At 37.9% G+C, this 18750-nt stretch overlaps 1 protein-coding gene across 1 annotated transcript in view; it reads right to left on the minus strand.

Moving 5' to 3' along the window:
- The window catches only part of LOC132322969 (mediator of RNA polymerase II transcription subunit 25-like), a gene marked incomplete at its 3' end in the record, with an annotated part of 28152 nt that extends 12711 nt beyond the window's left edge, over positions 1–15441 (minus strand). The window contains exons 1-2 of the mRNA XM_059837734.1: positions 15351–15441; positions 3567–3674 (exon numbers count right to left, since the gene is read on the minus strand). Coding sequence (XP_059693717.1) covers positions 3567–3674; positions 15351–15377 — 135 coding nt within the window. The remainder of the gene's footprint in view (positions 1–3566; positions 3675–15350) is intronic.
- Positions 15442–18750: the final 3309 nt, after the last annotated feature.

Genomic DNA, 18750 nt, shown 5'->3' on the forward strand with positions numbered 1-18750 from the left:
GTCCTCAGGGTAATTTTGGTGCCCCCAGGATGATTTTGAGCTCCCCCAGGATAATTTTGGACTCCCTGAAGATGATTTTGGTGTCCCCAGGATAATTTTGGTGTCCCCAGGATGATTTTGGGTCTCTCCAGGATAATTTTGGTGTCCCCAGGATAATTTTGGGTCTCTCCAGGATAATTTTGGGTCTCTCCAGGACAATTTTGGTGCCCCCAGGATGATTTTGAGCTCCCCCAGGATAATTTTGGGTCTCTCCAGGATAATTTTGGGCTCCCCAGGATAATTTTGAGCTCCCCCAGGATAATTTTGGTGTCCCCAGGATAATTTTGGGGTCCCCAGGATAATTTTGGGTCTCCCCAGGATAATTTTGGGTCTCCCCAGGATAATTTTGGGTCTCCCCAGGATAATTTTGGGTCTCTCCAGGATAATTTTGGGTCTCCCCAGGATGATTTTGGGTCTCTCCAGGATAATTTTGGGTCTCCCCAGGATGATTTTGGGTCTCTCCAGGATAATTTTGGGCTCCCTGGGGGTGATTTTGGCATCCCCAGGATAATTTTGGTGTCCCCAGGACAATTTTGGGTCTCCCCAGGATAATTTTGGTGTCCCCAGGATAATTTTGGGGTCCCCAGGGTGATTTTGGTGTCCCTGGGGGTGATTTTGGGGTCCCCAGGATAATTTTGGGCTCCCTGGGGATGATTTTGGTGTCCCTGAAGATGATTTTGGTGTCCCCAGGATAATTTTGGTGTCCCCAGGATAATTTTGGGTCTCTCCAGGATAATTTTGGGTCTCCCCAGGATAATTTTGGGCTCCCTGAAGATGATTTTGGCATCCCCAGGATGATTTTGAGCTCCCCCAGGATAATTTTGGGTCTCTCCAGGATAATTTCGGCTCTCCCCAGGATAATTTTGGACTCCCTGAAGATGATTTTGGTGTCCCCAGGATGATTTTGAGCTCCCCCAGGATAATTTTGGGTCTCCCCAGGATAATTTTGGGTCTCCCCAGGATGATTTTGGGCTCCCCAGGATAATTTTGAGCTCCCCCAGGATGATTTTGGTGCCCCTGAAGATGATTTTGGTGTCCCCAGGATGATTTTGGGTCTCCCCAGGATAATTTTGGGTCTCCCCAGGATAATTTTTGGGTCCCTGGGGATGATTTTGGTGTCCCCAGGATGATTTTGAGCTCCCCCAGGATAATTTTGGGTCTCTCCAGGATGATTTGGGGTCCCTGGGGGTGATTTTGGGGTCCCTGGGGGTGATTTTGGGTCTCCCCAGGATAATTTTGGGCTCCCCAGGGTGATTTTGGGCTCCCCAGGATAATTTTGGGCTCCCCAGGATGATTTTGGGCTCCCCAGGATAATTTTGGGTCTCCCCAGGATAATTTTGGGTCTCCCCAGGATGATTTTGGGCTCCCTGGGGATGATTTTGGGCTCCCTGGGGGTGATTTTGGGCTCCCCAGGATGATTTTGGGGTCCTTACGAAGCCGTTGCCCATGATCCTGTAGAGGCCCTTGAGCTCCTCCAGGATAATTTTGGTGTCCCCAGGATAATTTTGGTGTCCCCAGGATAATTTTGGGCTCCCTGAAGATGATTTTGGGCTCCCCAGGATGATTTTGGGCTCCCCAGGGTGATTTTGGGCTCCCCAGGATAATTTTGGGCTCCCTGGGGATGATTTTGGGGTCCCCAGGATAATTTTGGATCTCCCCAGGATAATTTTGGGCTCCCCAGGATAATTTTGGGTCCCTCCAGGATAATTTTGGGTCTCCTCAGGATAATTTTGGGCTCCCTGGGGGTGATTTTGGGCTCCCCAGGATAATTTTGGGTCTCTCCAGGATAATTTTGGGCTCCCCAGGGTGATTTTGGGGTCCCTGGGGGTGATTTTGAGCTCCCCCAGGATAATTTTGGGTCTCCCCAGGATGATTTTGAGCTCCCCCAGGATAATTTTGGGTCTCTCCAGGCTGATTTTGGGGTCCCTGGGGGTGATTTTGGTGTCCCCAGGATGATTTTGGTGCCCCTGAAGATGATTTTGGGGTCCCTGGGGATGATTTTGAGCTCCCCCAGGATAATTTTGGGTCTCCCCAGGATAATTTTGGGTCTCCCCAGGATAATTTTGGTGTCCCCAGGATAATTTTGGGCTCCCCAGGATAATTTTGGGTCTCTCCAGGATAATTTTGGGTCTCTCCAGGATAATTTTGGTGTCCCCAGGATAATTTTGGGTCTCTCCAGGATGATTTTGAGCTCCCCCAGGATAATTTTGGGTCCCTCCAGGATAATTTTGGGTCTCTCCAGGATAATTTTGGGTCTCCCCAGGATAAATTTGGGTCTCCCCAGGATAATTTTGGGGTCCCTGGGGGTGATTTTGGGCTCCCTGGGGATGATTTTGGGCTCCCTGGGGATGATTTTGGGCTCCCTGAAGATGATTTTGATGTCCCCAGGATAATTTTGGGTCTCCCCAGGATGATTTTGGGCTCCCTGAAGATGATTTTGGGCTCCCTGGGGATGATTTTGGTGTCCCCAGGATAATTTTGTGCTCCCCCAGGATAATTTTGGGTCTCTCCAGGATAATTTTGGGTCTCTCCAGGATAATTTTGGGGTCCCCAGGATAATTTTGGGTCTCCCCAGGATAATTTTGGGCTCCCTGGGGATGATTTTGGTGTCCCCAGGATAATTTTGGGTCTCTCCAGGATAATTTTGGGTCTCCCCAGGATGATTTTGGGTCTCTCCAGGATAATTTTGGGCTCCCTGGGGGTAATTTTGGTGTCCCCAGGATAATTTTGGGTCTCCCCAGGACAATTTTGGTGTCCCCAGGATGATTTTGGGGTCCCCAGGATAATTTTGGGTCTCCCCAGGATAATTTTGGGCTCCCTGAAGATGATTTTGGCATCCCCAGGATGATTTTGGGTCTCTCCAGGATAATTTTGGGTCTCCCCAGGATAATTTTGGGTCTCCCCAGGATAATTTTGGGTCTCTCCAGGATAATTTTGGGTCCCTCCAGGATAATTTTGGGTCTCCCCAGGATAATTTTGGGTCTCTCCAGGATAATTTTGGGCTCCCCAGGATAATTTTGTGCTCCCCCAGGATAATTTTGGGTCTCTCCAGGATAATTTTGGGCTCCCCAGGATAATTTTGGGTCTCCCCAGGATAATTTTGGGTCTCTCCAGGATAATTTTGGGGTCCCTGGGGGTGATTTTGGTGTCCCCAGGATGATTTTGAGCTCCCCCAGGATAATTTTGGGTCTCTCCAGGATAATTTTGGTGTCCCCAGGATAATTTTGGTGTCCCCAGGATAATTTTGGGTCCCTCCAGGATGATTTTGGGCTCCCCAGGATAATTTTGGGTCTCTCCAGGATAATTTTGGGTCCCTCCAGGATAATTTTGGGTCTCCCCAGGATGATTTTGGGCTCCCCCCAGGATAATTTTGGGCTCCCCAGGATAATTTTGGGCTCCCTGGGGGTCATTTTGGGCTCCCTGGGGATGATTTTGGGCTCCCTGAAGATGATTTTGGGGTCCCCAGGATAATTTTGGGTCTCCCCAGGATGATTTTGGGCTCCCCAGGATGATTTTGGGGTCCTTACGAAGCCGTTGCCCATGATCCTGTAGAGGCCCTTGAGCGACTCCAGGTCCTTGTTGGTGAAGTGGAACTGAACCATCCGGGAATTGCGGAAAAGGGGACCCAGGGTGGTCTGGGGGGGTCAAAAAAAAGGGGCTCAGGACCCCCCTGAAATCCTACAACACTCTGAAGTTAAGAAATCCTACAGAAGCAGCAAAAATCCCACTAAAAAATGATCAAATTCCATGAAAATCCCACAGATTTCACTAAAGAAATCCCAAATTCCACGAAAATCCCACAGATTTCACTAAAAAAATCCCAAATTCCATGAAAATCCCACAGATTTCACTAAAAAAATCCCAATTTCCATGAAAATCCCACAGATTTCACTAAAGAAATCCCAAATTCCATGAAAATCCCACAGATTTCACTAAAGAAATCCCAATTTCCATGAAAATCCCACAGATTTCACTAAAGAAATCCCAAATTCCATGAAAATCCCACAGATTTCACTAAAAAAACCCCAAATTCCATGAAAATCCCACAGATTTCACTAAAAAAATCCCAAATTCCATGAAAATCCCACAGATTTCACTAAAGAAATCCCAAATTCCATGAAAATCCCACAGATTTCACTAAAGGAATCCCAAATTTCATGAAAATCCCACAGATTTCACTGAAGAAATCCCAAATTCCAGGAAAATCCCACAGATTTCACTAAAAAAATCCCAAATTCCATGAAAATCCCACAGATTTCACTAAAAATGCACCCAAATTCCATGAAAATCCCACAGATTTCACTAAAGAAATCCCAAATTCCATGAAAATCCCACAGATTTCACTAAAAAAATCCCAAATTCCATGAAAATCCCACAGATTTCACTAAAGAAATCCCAAATTCCAGGAAAATCCCACAGATTTCACTAAAGAAATCCCAAATTCCATGAAAATCCCACAGATTTCACTAAAAAAATCCCAAATTCCATGAAAATCCCACAGATTTCACTAAAGAAATCCCAAATTCCATGAAAATGCCACAGATTTCACTAAAGAAATCCCAAATTCCATGAAAATCCCACAGATTTCACTAAAAAAATCCCAAATTCCATGAAAATCCCACAGATTTCACTAAAAAAATCCCAAATTCCTTGAAAATCCCACAGATTTCACTAAAAAAATCCCAAATTCCATGAAAATCCCACAGATTTCACTAAAAAAATCCCAAATTCCATGAAAATCCCACAGATTTCACTAAAGAAATCCCAAATTCCATGAAAATGCCACAGATTTCACTAAAGAAATCCCAAATTCCATGAAAATCCCACAGATTTCACTAAAGAAATCCCAAATTCCATGATAATCCCACAGATTTCACTAAAGAAATCCCAAATTCCATGAAAATCACACAGATTTCACTAAAAAAATCCCAAATTCCATGAAAATCCCACAGATTTCACTAAAGAAATCCCAAATTCCATGAAAATCCCACAGATTTCACTAAAAAAATCCCAAATTCCATGAAAATCCCACAGATTTCACTAAAGAAATCCCAAATTCCATGAAAATCCCACAGATTTCACTAAAAAAAATCCCAAATTCCATGGAAATGCCACAGATTTCACTAAAAATGCCCCCAAATTCCATGAAAATCCCACAGATTTCACTAAAGAAATCCCAAATTCCATGAAAATCCCACAGATTTCACTAAAGAAATCCCAAATTCCATGAAAATCCCACAGATTTCACTAAAGAAATCCCAAATTCCATCAAAATCCCACAGATTTCACTAAAAAAATCCCAAATTCCATGAAAATCCCACAGATTTCACTAAAGAAATCCCAAATTCCATGAAAATCCCACAGATTTCACTAAAAAATCCCAAATTCCATGAAAATCCCACAGATTTCACTAAAAAAATCCCAAATTCCATGAAAATCCCACAGATTTCACTAAAGAAATCCCAAATTCCATGAAAATCCCACAGATTTCACTAAAAGTGCCACCAAATTCCATGAAAATCCCACAGATTTCACTAAAAATGCACCAAATTCCATGAAAATCCCACAGATTTCACTAAAGAAATCCCAAATTCCCTGAAAATCCCACAGATTTCACTAAAAAAATCCCAAATTCCATGAAAATCCCACAGATTTCACTAAAGAAATCCCAAATTCCATGAAAATCCCACAGATTTCACTAAAGAAATCCCAAATTCCATGAAAATCCCAGAGATTTCACTAAAGAAATCCCAAATTCCACGAAAATCCCACCGATTTCACTCAAAAATTCCTAAATTCCATGAAAATCCCACAGATTTCACTAAAAAAATCCCAAATTCCATGAAAATCCCACAGATTTCACTAAAAAAATCCCAAATTCCATGAAAATCCCACAGATTTCACTAAAGAAATCCCAAATTCCATGAAAATCCCACAGATTTCATTTAAAAAAATCCCAAATTCCATGAAAATCCCACAGATTTCACTAAAGAAATCCCAAATTCCATGAAAATCCCACAGATTTCACTAAAGAAATCCCAAATTCCATGAAAATCCCACAGATTTCACTAAAAAAATCCCAAATTCCATGAAAATCCCACAGATTTCACTAAAGAAATCCCAAATTCCATGAAAATCCCACAGATTTCACTAAAAATGCACCCAAATTCCATGAAAATCCCACAGATTTCACTAAAGAAATCCCAAATTCCATGAAAATCCCACAGATTTCACTAAAGAAATCCCAAATTCCATGAAAATCCCACAGATTTCACTAAAAAAATCCCAAATTCCATGAAAATCCCACAGATTTCACCAAAGAAATCCCAAATTCCATGAAAATCCCACAGATTTCACTAAAAAAAATCCCAAATTCCATGAAAATCCCACAGATTTCACTAAAGAAATCCCAAATTCCATGAAAATCCCACAGATTTCACTAAAAATGCACCCAAATTCCATGAAAATCCCACAGATTTCACTAAAAAAATCCCAAATTCCATGAAAATCCCACAGATTTCACTAAAGAAATCCCAAATTCCATGAAAATCCCACAGATTTCACAAAAAAAATCCCAAATTCCATGAAAATCCCACAGATTTCACTAAAAAAATCCCAAATTCCATGAAAATCCCACAGATTTCACTAAAGAAATCCCAAATTCCATGAAAATCCCACAGATTTCACTAAAAAAATCCCAAATTCCATGAAAATCCCACAGATTTCACTAAAGAAATCCCAAATTCCATGAAAATCCCACAGATTTCACTAAAGAAATCCCAAATTCCACGAAAATCCCACAGATTTCACTAAAAATGCACCCAAATTCCATGAAAATCCCACAGATTTCACTAAAGAAATCCCAAATTCCATGAAAATCCCACAGATTTCACTAAAAAAATCCCAAATTCCATGAAAATCCCACAGATTTCACTAAAGAAATCCCAAATTCCATGAAAATCCCACAGATTTCACTAAAAAAATCCCAAATTCCATGAAAATCCCACAGATTTCACTAAAGAAATCCCAAATTCCATGAAAATGCCACAGATTTCACTAAAAAAAATCCCAAATTCCATGGAAATGCCACAGATTTCACTAAAAATGCCCCCAAATTCCATGAAAATCCCACAGATTTCACTAAAGAAATCCCAAATTCCATGAAAATCCCACAGATTTCACTAAAGAAATCCCAAATTCCATGAAAATCCCACAGATTTCACCAAAGAAATCCCAAATTCCAGGAAAATCCCACAGATTTCACTAAAGAAATCCCAAATTCCATGAAAATCCCACAGATTTCACTAAAGAAATCCCAAATTCCATGAAAATCCCACAGATTTCACTAAAGAAATCCCAAATTCCATGAAAATCCCACAGATTTCACTAAAAAAACCCCAAATTCCATGAAAATCCCACAGATTTCACTAAAAAAATCCCAAATTCCATGAAAATCAAACAGATTTCACTAAAAATGCACCCAAATTCCATGAAAATCCCACAGATTTCACTAAAAAAATCCCAAATTCCATGAAAATCCCACAGATTTCACCAAAAAAATCCCAAATTCCATGAAAATCCCACAGATTTCACTAAAGAAATCCCAAATTCCATGAAAATCCCACAGATTTCACTAAAGAAATCCCAAATTCCACGAAAATCCCACAGGTTTCACTAAAGAAATCCCAAATTCCATGAAAATCCCACAGATTTCACTAAAAAAATCCCAAGTTCCATGAAAATCCCACAGATTTCACTAAAAAAATCCCAAATTCCATGAAAATCCCACAGATTTCACTAAAAAAATCCCAAATTCCATGAAAATGCCACAGATTTCCCTTAAAAAATCCCAAATTCCAGGAAAATCCCACAGATTTCACTAAAAAAATCCCAAATTCCATGAAAATGCCACAGATTTCACTAAAGAAATCCCAAATTCCATGAAAATCCCACAGATTTCACTAAAAAAAATCCCAAATTCCATGAAAATCCCACAGATTTCACTAAAAAAATCCCAAATTCCAGGAAAATCCCACAGATTTCACTAAAAAAACCCCAAATTCCATGAAAATCCCACAGATTTCACTAAAAAAATCCCAAATTCCATGAAAATCCCACAGATTTCACTAAAAAAATCCCAAATTCCAGGAAAATCCCACAGATTTCATTTAAAAAAATCCCAAATTCCATGAAAATCCCACAGATTTCACTAAAAAAATCCCAAATTCCATGAAAATGCCACAGATTTCACTAAAGAAATCCCAAATTCCATGAAAATCCCACAGATTTCACTAAAGAAATCCCAAATTCCATGAAAATCCCACAGATTTCACTAAAAAAATCCCAAATTCCATGAAAATCCCACAGATTTCACTAAAGAAATCCCAAATTCCATGAAAATCCCACAGATTTCACTAAAGAAATCCCAAATTCCATGAAAATCCCACAGATTTCACTAAAAAAATCCCAAATTCCATGAAAATCCCACAGATTTCACTAAAGAAATCCCAAATTCCATGAAAATCAAACAGATTTCACTAAAAATGCACCCAAATTCCATGAAAATCCCACAGATTTCACTAAAAAAATCCCAAATTCCATGAAAATCCCACAGATTTCACTAAAAATGCCCCCAAATTCCATGAAAATCCCACAGATTTCACTAAAGAAATCCCAAATTCCATGAAAATCCCACAGATTTCACTAAAGAAATCCCAAATTCCATGAAAATCCCACAGATTTCACAAAAAAAATCCCAAATTCCATGAAAATCCCACAGATTTCACTAAAGAAATCCCAAATTCCATGAAAATCCCACAGATTTCACTAAAGAAATCCCAAATTCCATGAAAATCCCACAGGTTTCACTAAAAAATCCCAAATTCCATGAAAATCCCACAGATTTCACTAAAGAAATCCCAAATTCCATGAAAATCCCACAGATTTCACTAAAAAAATCCCAAATTCCATGAAAATCCCACAGATTTCACCAAAAAAATCCCAAATTCCATGAAAATCCCACAGATTTCACTAAAGAAATCCCAAATTCCATGAAAATCCCACAGATTTCACTAAAGAAATCCCAAATTCCACGAAAATCCCACAGGTTTCACTAAAGAAATCCCAAATTCCATGAAAATCCCACAGATTTCACTAAAAAAATCCCAAGTTCCATGAAAATCCCACAGATTTCACTAAAGAAATCCCAAATTCCATGAAAATCCCACAGATTTCACTAAAAAAATCCCAAATTCCATGAAAATGCCACAGATTTCCCTTAAAAAATCCCAAATTCCAGGAAAATCCCACAGATTTCACTAAAAAAATCCCAAATTCCATGAAAATGCCACAGATTTCACTAAAGAAATCCCAAATTCCATGAAAATCCCACAGATTTCACTAAAAAAAATCCCAAATTCCATGAAAATCCCACAGATTTCACTAAAAAAATCCCAAATTCCAGGAAAATCCCACAGATTTCACTAAAAAAACCCCAAATTCCATGAAAATCCCACAGATTTCACTAAAAAAATCCCAAATTCCATGAAAATCCCACAGATTTCACTAAAAAAATCCCAAATTCCAGGAAAATCCCACAGATTTCACTAAAGAAATCCCAAATTCCATGAAAATCCCACAGATTTCACTAAAAAAATCCCAAATTCCATGAAAATCCCACAGATTTCACTAAAGAAATCCCAAATTCCATGAAAATCCCACAGATTTCACTAAAGAAATCCCAAATTCCATGAAAATCCCACAGATTTCACTAAAAAAATCCCAAATTCCATGAAAATCCCACAGATTTCACTAAAGAAATCCCAAATTCCATGAAAATCAAACAGATTTCACTAAAAATGCACCCAAATTCCATGAAAATCCCACAGATTTCACTAAAAAAATCCCAAATTCCATGAAAATCCCACAGATTTCACTAAAAATGCCCCCAAATTCCATGAAAATCCCACAGATTTCACTAAAGAAATCCCAAATTCCATGAAAATCCCACAGATTTCACTAAAGAAATCCCAAATTCCATGAAAATCCCACAGATTTCACAAAAAAAATCCCAAATTCCATGAAAATCCCACAGATTTCACTAAAGAAATCCCAAATTCCATGAAAATCCCACAGATTTCACTAAAGAAATCCCAAATTCCATGAAAATCCCACAGGTTTCACTAAAAAATCCCAAATTCCATGAAAATCCCACAGATTTCACTAAAGAAATCCCAAATTCCATGAAAATCCCACAGATTTCACTAAAAAAATCCCAAATTCCATGAAAATCCCACAGATTTCACTAAAAATGCACCCAAATTCCATGAAAATGCCACAGATTTCACTAAAGAAATCCCAAATTCCATGAAAATCCCACAGATTTCACTAAAGAAATCCCAAATTCCATGAAAATCCCACAGATTTCACTAAAGAAATCCCAAATTCCATGAAAATCCCACAGATTTCACTAAAGAAATCCCAAATTCCATGAAAATCCCACAGATTTCACTAAAGAAATCCCAAATTCCACCAAAAAAATCTCAAATCTTACAAAAGCATCCCAAATCCCTCTTAAAAAATACCCAAATCCCAAAAAAACCCCAAAATTCCACAAAAAACCCCAAAATTTCACTAAAAAAAAAAAAAATCCCACAAAAAAAAACCCCCAAAAAATCCACAAAAAACCCCAAAATTAAAAAAAGAAAACAAACCCAAAATTCCACAAAAAACCCTCAAAATCCCACAAAAAAACCCCAAAAATCCACAAAAAAACCCCAAAAATCCACAAAAAAACCCCCCCAAATCCCACAAAAAACCCCACCAAAATTTGACAAAAAAACCCCAAAATTTCACCAAAAAAACCCCAAAAATCTCACCAAAAAAATCCCAAAATTAAAAAAAAAACCCCAAAATCCCACAAACAAATAAACCCAAATTTGACAAAAAACCCCCAAAATCCCACAAAAAAACCCCAAAATTTGACAAAAAAACCCCTAAATTCCACAAAAAATTCCCAAAATTTCATCAAAAATACCCCAAAATCCCACAAAAACCCCCCAAAAATCCACAAAAAACCCCAAAATCCCACAAAAAAATAAACCCAAATTTGACAAAAAAACCCCAACATTCCACCAAAAAAACCCCAAAATTTCACAAAAAAACCCCAAAATCCCACAAAAAACCCCCAAAATTCCAGCAAAAAAACCCCCCGAAATCTCAACAAAACCCCCCCAAAATTCCACAATAAAACCCCCAAAATCCCACAAAAAAATCCCAAAATTCCACAAAAAAACCCCACCAAAATTCCACAAAAAAACCCCCAAAATTCCACAAAAAAACCCCAAAATTCCACAAAAAAAACCCCCAAAATTCCACCAAAAAAAAAAACCAAAATTCCACAAAAAAACTCCAAAATCCCACAATAAAACCCCAAAATTTAACAAAAAAACCCCCAAAATTCCACCAAAAAAACGCCCCAAAATCTCACAAAAAACCCCCCAAAATTCCACAAAAAAACCCCCAAAATCCCACAAAAAAACCCCCAAAATCCCACAAAAAAACCCCCCAAAATTTCACCAAAAAACCCCCAAAAATTCCACAAAAAAACCCCCCAAGTTCCACAAAAACCCCCCAAAAGTTCACAAAAAAAACCCCCAAAATTTCACAAAAAAACCCCAAAATTTCACAAAAAACCCCCAAAATTCCACCAAAAAACTCCCCAAAATCTCACCAAAAAACCCCCAAAATTCCACAAAAAAACTCCAAAATCCCACAAAAAACCCCCAAAATTTAACAAAAAAACCCCCAAAATCCCACAAAAAAACTCCAAAATTCCACAAAAAACCCCAAAATTCCACCAAAAAAAACTCCCCAAAATCTCACCAAAAAACCCCCAAAATTCCACCAAAAAACTCCAAAATCCCACAAAATAACCCCCCAAAATTTAACAAAAAAACCCCCAAAATCCCACAAAAAAACTCCAAAATCCCACAAAAAAACCCCCAAAATTTAACAAAAAAACCCCCAAAATCCCACCAAAAAACCTCCCAAAATTCCACAAAAAAACTCCAAAATTCCACCAAAAAAACCCCAAAATTCCACAAAAAAACCCCAAAAATCTCACAAAAAAAAAAAAAAAAACAAAAATCCCACCAAAAAAATCCCAAAATTCATAAAAAAACCCCCAAAATCCCACCAAAAAATAACCCAAAATTTGACAAAAAAACCCCAAAATTCCACATAAAAACCCCCAAAATTCCACAAAAAATCTCCAAAATTCCACAAAAACCCCCCAAAATCTCACCAAAAAAACCCCAAAATCCCACAAAAAAACTCTAAAATTCCACAAAAAAACCTCCAAAATCCCACCACAAAATAACCCAAAATCCCACAAAAAAATAAGAAACCAAAATTTGACAAAAAAACCCCAAAATTCCACAAAAAAACCCCAAAATTCCACAAAAAAAACCCCAAAAATTCCACAAAAAAACCCCCACAATTTCACAAAAAAAACCCCAAAATTCCACCAAAAAACCCCCAAAATTTGACAAAAAAACCCCCAAAATTCCACAAAAAAACCCCCAAAATTCCACAAAAAAATAACCCAAAATCACACAAAAAAATAAACCCAAATTTGACAAAAAAACCCCAAAATCCCACCAAAAAACCCCACCAAAATTTGACAAAAAAACCCCAAAATTTCACACAAAACCCCCAAAATTCCACAGAAAAAACCCCAAATATTTCAACAAAAAAACCCCCAAAATCCCACAAAAAATAAACCAAAATCCCACAAAAAAACCCCAAAAATCCCACAAAAAAACCACCAAAATTCCACAAAAAATTAACCCAAAATCTCACAAAAAACCCCCAAAAATCTCACAAAAAACCCCCAAAAATCTCACAAAAAAAAAAAAAACCAAAAATCCCACCAAAAAAATCCCAAAATTCCACAAAAAAAACCCCAAAATTCCACCAAAAAAACCCCAAAATTCCACAAAAAAACCCCAAAAATCTCACAAAAAAAAAAAAAAACAAAAACAAAAATCCCACCAAAAAAATCCCAAAATTCATAAAAAAACCCCCAAAATCCCACCAAAAAATAACCCAAAATTTGACAAAAAAACCCCAAAATCCCATAAAAAACCCCCAAAATTCCACAATAAAACCCCTCAAAAACCCCCAAAATTTCACTAAAAAAAACCCCAAAATTCCACAAAAAAAACCCCAAAATTCCACAAAAAAAAAATCAAAAATCCCACAAACCCCCCCCCCAAAATTTAACAAAAAAACCCCCAAATCCCACAAAAAAAAACCCCAAAATTTCACAAAAAAAACCCCAAAATCCCACAAAAAAAACCCCCAAAATTCCACCAAAAAAACCCCAAAATTCCACAATAAAACCCCAAAATTTCACCAAAAAACCCCCAAAAATCTCACCAAAAAAATCCCAAAATTCATAAAAAAACCCCCAAAATCCCACAAAAAACCCCCAAAATTCCACCAAAAAACCCCAAAAATTCCACAAAAAAACCCCCCAAAATTTCACAAAAAACCCCCCAAAATTCCACCAAAAAAAACCCCCAAAATTCCACAAAAAAAACCCCCAAAATTCCACCAAAAAAACCCCAAAATTCCACAAAAAAAACCCCCAAAATTCCACCAAAAAAAGGCCACCAAAATCTCACAAAAAACCCCCCAAAATCTCACAAAAAAAATCCAAAATCCCACAAAAAAACCCCCAAAATTCCACAAAAACCCCCAAAATTCATAAAAAAACCCCCAAAATCCCACAAAAAAATAACCCAAAATTTGACAAAAAAACCCCAAAATCCCACAAAAACCCCCAAAATTCCACAAAAAAAACCCCAAAATTCCACAAAAACCCCCAAAATCCATAAAAAAACCCCAAATTCCACAAAAAACCACCAAAATTCCCCCAAAAAAACCCCAAATTTCACCAAAAAAACCCCCAAAAATCCCCCCAAAAAACCCCAAAATCCCACAAAAAATTCCCAAAATTTCACCAAAAAACCCCCAAAAATCTCAGAAAAAAACCCACCCAAAATTCCACAAAAAAAATTACCCAAAATCCCACAAAAAAATAAACCAAAATTTGACAAAAAAACCCCCAAAATTTTACTAAAAAAACCCCAAAAATCTCACCAAAAAACCCCCAAAATTCCACAAAAAAAACCCACCAAAATTCCACCAAAAATTAACCCAAAATCCCACAAAAAACCCCCAAAAATCTCACAAAAAACCCCAAAATCCCACAAAAAAAACCCCCAAAATTTAACAAAAAAACCCCCAAAATTCCACCCAAAAATAACCCAAAATCACACAAAAAAATAAACCCAAATTTGACAAAAAAACCCCAAAATCCCACCAAAAAACCCCACCAAAATTTGACAAAAAACCCCCAAAATTTCACACAAAACCCCCAAAATTCCACAGAAAAAAACCCAAAAATTTCAACAAAAAAACCCCAAAAATCTCCCAAAAAATAAACCAAAATCCCACAAAAAAAACCCCAAAATTCCACAAAAAAACCCCCAAAATTCCACAATAAAACCCCCAAAAATCCACAAAAAAACCCCCAAAATTCCACAAAAAAACTCCAAAATCCACAAAAAAACCCCCAAAATTTAACAAAAAAACCCCCAAATCCCACAAAAACCCCCCCAAAATTAAAAAAAAAAACCCCCGCAAAATTTCACAAAAAAACCCCAAAATTCCACAATAAAACCCCAAAAATCTCACAAAAAACCCCAAAATTCCACAAAAAATTCCCAAAATTTCACCAAAAAACCCCCAAAAATCTCAGAAAAAAACCCACCCAAAATTCCACAAAAAAAATTACCCAAAATCCCACAAAAAAATAAACCAAAATTTGACCAAAAAACCCCCAAAATTTTACTAAAAAAACCCCAAAAATCTCACCAAAAAAACCCCCAAAATTCCACAAAAAAAACCCACCAAAATTCCACCAAAAATTAACCCAAAATCCCACAAAAAACCCCCAAAAATCTCACAAAAAACCCCAAAATCCCACAAAAAAACCCCCAAAATTTAACAAAAAAACCCCCAAAATTCCACCCAAAAATAACCCAAAATCACACAAAAAAATAAACCCAAATTTGACAAAAAAACCCCAAAATCCCACCAAAAACCCCCAAAAATTCCACAAAAAAAACCCCAAAATTCCACCAAAAAAACCCCCAAAATCCCATAAAAACCCCCAAAATTTGACAAAAATAACCCAAAATCCCACAAAAACCCCAAATAACCCCAAAGCCCCAAGCGCGCACCAGGAGCTGCTGTGGGATGAGCTGCATGATCAACTTCTGGGGCCACTGATCCGTTTTCCTGGGAAAAATGGGAAAATGGGGGAAAAAATGGGAAAAAAGGGAAAAAAGGGAAAAAAATGGGGAAAAAAGGGGAAAAATAGAGAAAAAAAAGGGGGAAAATGGGAAAAAAAGGGAAAAAAGGGAAAAAATAGAGGAAAAAAAGGGGGGAAATGGGGGAAAAAAGGGAAAAATGGGGAAAAAAAGGGGGAAAAATAGAGGAAAAAAGGGGAAAAGAGGGGGAAAATGGGGAAAAAAAGGGGAAAAAAGGGAAAAAATGGGGGAAAAAAGGGAAAAAAAGAGAAAAAAAAGGGAAAAAAGGGAAAAAGGGGAAAAAGGGGAAAAAAAAGGGAAAAAATTGGGGGAAAAAAGGGAAAAAAGAGAAAAAAGGAAAAAAAATGGGAAATAAGGGGAAAAATGGGAAAAAAAAGGGAAAAAATGGGAAAAAAAGGGGAAAAATGGGGAAAAAGGGGGAAAAAAGGGAAAAAAGGGGAAAAAAAGGGAAAAAAGGGGAAAAAAAGGGGAAAAATGGGGGAAAAAGGGAAAAAATGGAGAAAAAGGGGAAAAATAGAGAAAAAAAGGGGGAAAAATGGGGAAAAAAAAAGGGGAAAAATAGAGAAAAAAAGGGGGGAAAATGGGAAAAAAAGGACAAAATAGAGAAAAAAAGGGAAAAAAAGGGAAAAAATGGAGAAAAAAAGGGGAAAAAATGGGAAAAAGAAGGGAAAAAAAAGGGAAAAAAGGGGAAAAATGGGGGAAAAAAGGGAAAAAATGGGGAAAAAAAGGGAAAAAGGGGGAAAAAAAGGGAAAAAATGGGAAAAAGGGGAAAAAATGGAGAAAAAAAGGAAAAAAAGGGATAAAAGGGGAAAAAGGGAAAAAAAAGGGGAAAAAAGGGGAAAAAAGGGAAAAAAAGGGGAAAAATGGGGAAAAAAAGGGGAAAAAAGGGAAAAAAGGGAAAAAGGGGAAAAAAGGGGGAAAAGGGAAAAAAAAGGGAAAAAAATGGGGGAAAAAGGGAAAAAAAGGGGAAAAGGGAAAAAAAAGGGGAAAAATGGGGAAAAATGGGAAAAAAGGGAAAAAAAATGGGGAAAAAAATGGGAAAGAAAAGGGAAAAAATGGGAAAAAAATAGGGGAAAAAAGAGAAAAAAAGGAAAAAAATGGAGAAAAAAAGGAAAAAGGGAAAAAAGGGAAAAAAAGGGAAAAAAGAGAAAAAAAGGGAAAAAAGGGAAAAAGGGAAAAAAATGGGAAAAAAATGGGAAAAAATGGGAAAAAAGGGAAAAAATAGAGGAAAAAAGGGGAAAAATGGGGAAAAATGGGGAAAAAAAAGGGAAAAAATGGGGAAAAGGGCAAAAAAAAAAGGAAAAAGGGAAAAAGGGGAAAAAAAAGGGAAAAAAGGGAAAAAGGGAAAAAAGGGAAAAAATGGGAAAAAAGAGAAAAAAAGGGAAAAATGGAGAAAAAAAGGGAAGAAAAGGGGAAAAATGGAGAAAAAATGGGGGGAAAAATGGGAAAAAAGGGGGGGAAAAAAAAGGGAAAAAATGAAAAAAAAAAAGGGAAAAAAAGGGGGGAAAAAGGGACAAAAGGGAAAAAAAGAGAAAAAAAGGGAAAAAATGGGAAAAAAAGGGAAAAAAGGCAAAACATGGGGAAAAATAGAGAAAAAAAGGGGAAAAATGGAGAAAAAAGGGAAAAAAAGGGAAAAAATGGGGAAAAAAGGGAAAAAATAGAGGAAAAAAAGGGGGAAAATGGGGAAAAAAAGGGAAAAAAAAGGGAAAAAAGGGAAAAAAAGGGGAAAAAAAAGGAAAAAAAGGGAAAAATGGGGGAAAAAAGGGAAAAAAAGGGAAAAAAAGGGAAAAAAAGGAGAAAAAAAAGGGAAAAAATAGAGAAAAAAAGGGGGAAAATGGGGAAAAAAAGGGAAAAAAGGGGAAAAAAGAGAAAAAAGGGGAAAAAAAAGGGGATAAAAGGGAAAAAAGGGAAAAAAGGGAAAAAAGGTAAAAAAAGGGGAAAAAATGGGGAAAAAAAGGGAAAAAATGGGGAAAAAAAGGAAAAAAGGGAAAAAAGGGGAAAAAGGGAAAAAAATGGGAAAAAAGGGGAAAAAAAAGGGAAAAAAGGGAAAAGGGAAAAAAAAAGGGAAAAAATGGGGAAAAAAGGGAAAAAGGGAAAAAAAGGGGAAAAGGGGAAAAAGTGGGAAAAAAAGGGAAAAAATGGAGAAAAAAAGGGAAAAAAAGGGAAAAAATGGAGAAAAAAAAGGGAAAATGGGGAAAAAAAGGGGAAAAAGGGAAAAAAGGGAATAAAGGGGGAAAAAAAGGGAAAAATGGGAAAAAAAGGGAAAAAAGGGGAAAAAATGGGAAAGAAAAGGGAAAAAATGGAGAAAAAAAGGGAGAAAATGGGAAAAAAAGGGGAAAAAGGGGAAAAAAAGGGAAAAAAAGGGAAAAAATGGGAAAAAGGGAAAAAATAGAGGAAAAAAGGGGGAAAAAATGGGGAAAAAAAGGGAAAAAGGGGAAAAAAAGGGGATGAATTTGGGGTCTTCTCATTACAGGAGCCCAAAATTAAAGCAGGACCCCAAAAATTCCCCAAATTTGCCCAAAATCCCCCAAATTTTCCCAAAATCCCCAAATTCTCCCCAAAATCCCCTCCCACCCCAGCGACTTTTCCCCCTTTTTCCCACCCCAAAATTCCCCTAAAACCCCCCAAGACCCCCCCAAAATCCCCCAAATTCACCCCAAAGACCCTCAGGACCCCCCAAACTCCCCAAATTTGCCCAAAATCCCCCAAATTTTCCCAAAATCCCCCAAATTCTCCCCAAAATCCCCTCCCACCCCAGCGACTTTTCCCCACCGCCAAAATTCCCCTAAAACCCCCCCAGACCCCCCCAAAATCCCCCCAAATTCACCCCAAAGACCCTCAGGACCCCCAAAAACTCCCCAAATTTGCCCAAAATCCCCCCAAATTTACCCCAAAATGCCCCAAATTTTCCCAAAATCCCCCAAATTCTCCCCACAATCCCCTCCCACCCCAGCGACTTTTCCCCCTTTTTCCCACCCCAAAATTCCCCTAAAACCCCCCAAGACCCCCCCAAACCCCCCAAATTCACCCCAAAGACCCTCAGGACCCCCAAAACTCCCCAAATTTGCCCAAAATCCCCCAAATTTTCCCAAAATCCCCAAATTTTCTCAAAATCCCCCAAATTTGCCCAAAATCCCCCAAATTCTCCCCAAAATCCCCTCCCACCCCAGCGACTTTTCCCCCTTTTTCCCACCCCAAAATTCCCCTAAAACCCCCCAAGACCCCCCCAAATTCCCCCAAATTCACCCCAAAGACCCTCAGGACCCCCAAACTCCCCAAATTTGCCCAAAATCCCCCAAATTTTCCCAAA

This window comes from Haemorhous mexicanus, unplaced genomic scaffold (assembly GCF_027477595.1).
Source record: "Haemorhous mexicanus isolate bHaeMex1 unplaced genomic scaffold, bHaeMex1.pri scaffold_226_ctg1, whole genome shotgun sequence".
In the NCBI taxonomy this organism is placed as follows: Eukaryota; Metazoa; Chordata; class Aves; order Passeriformes; family Fringillidae; genus Haemorhous; species Haemorhous mexicanus.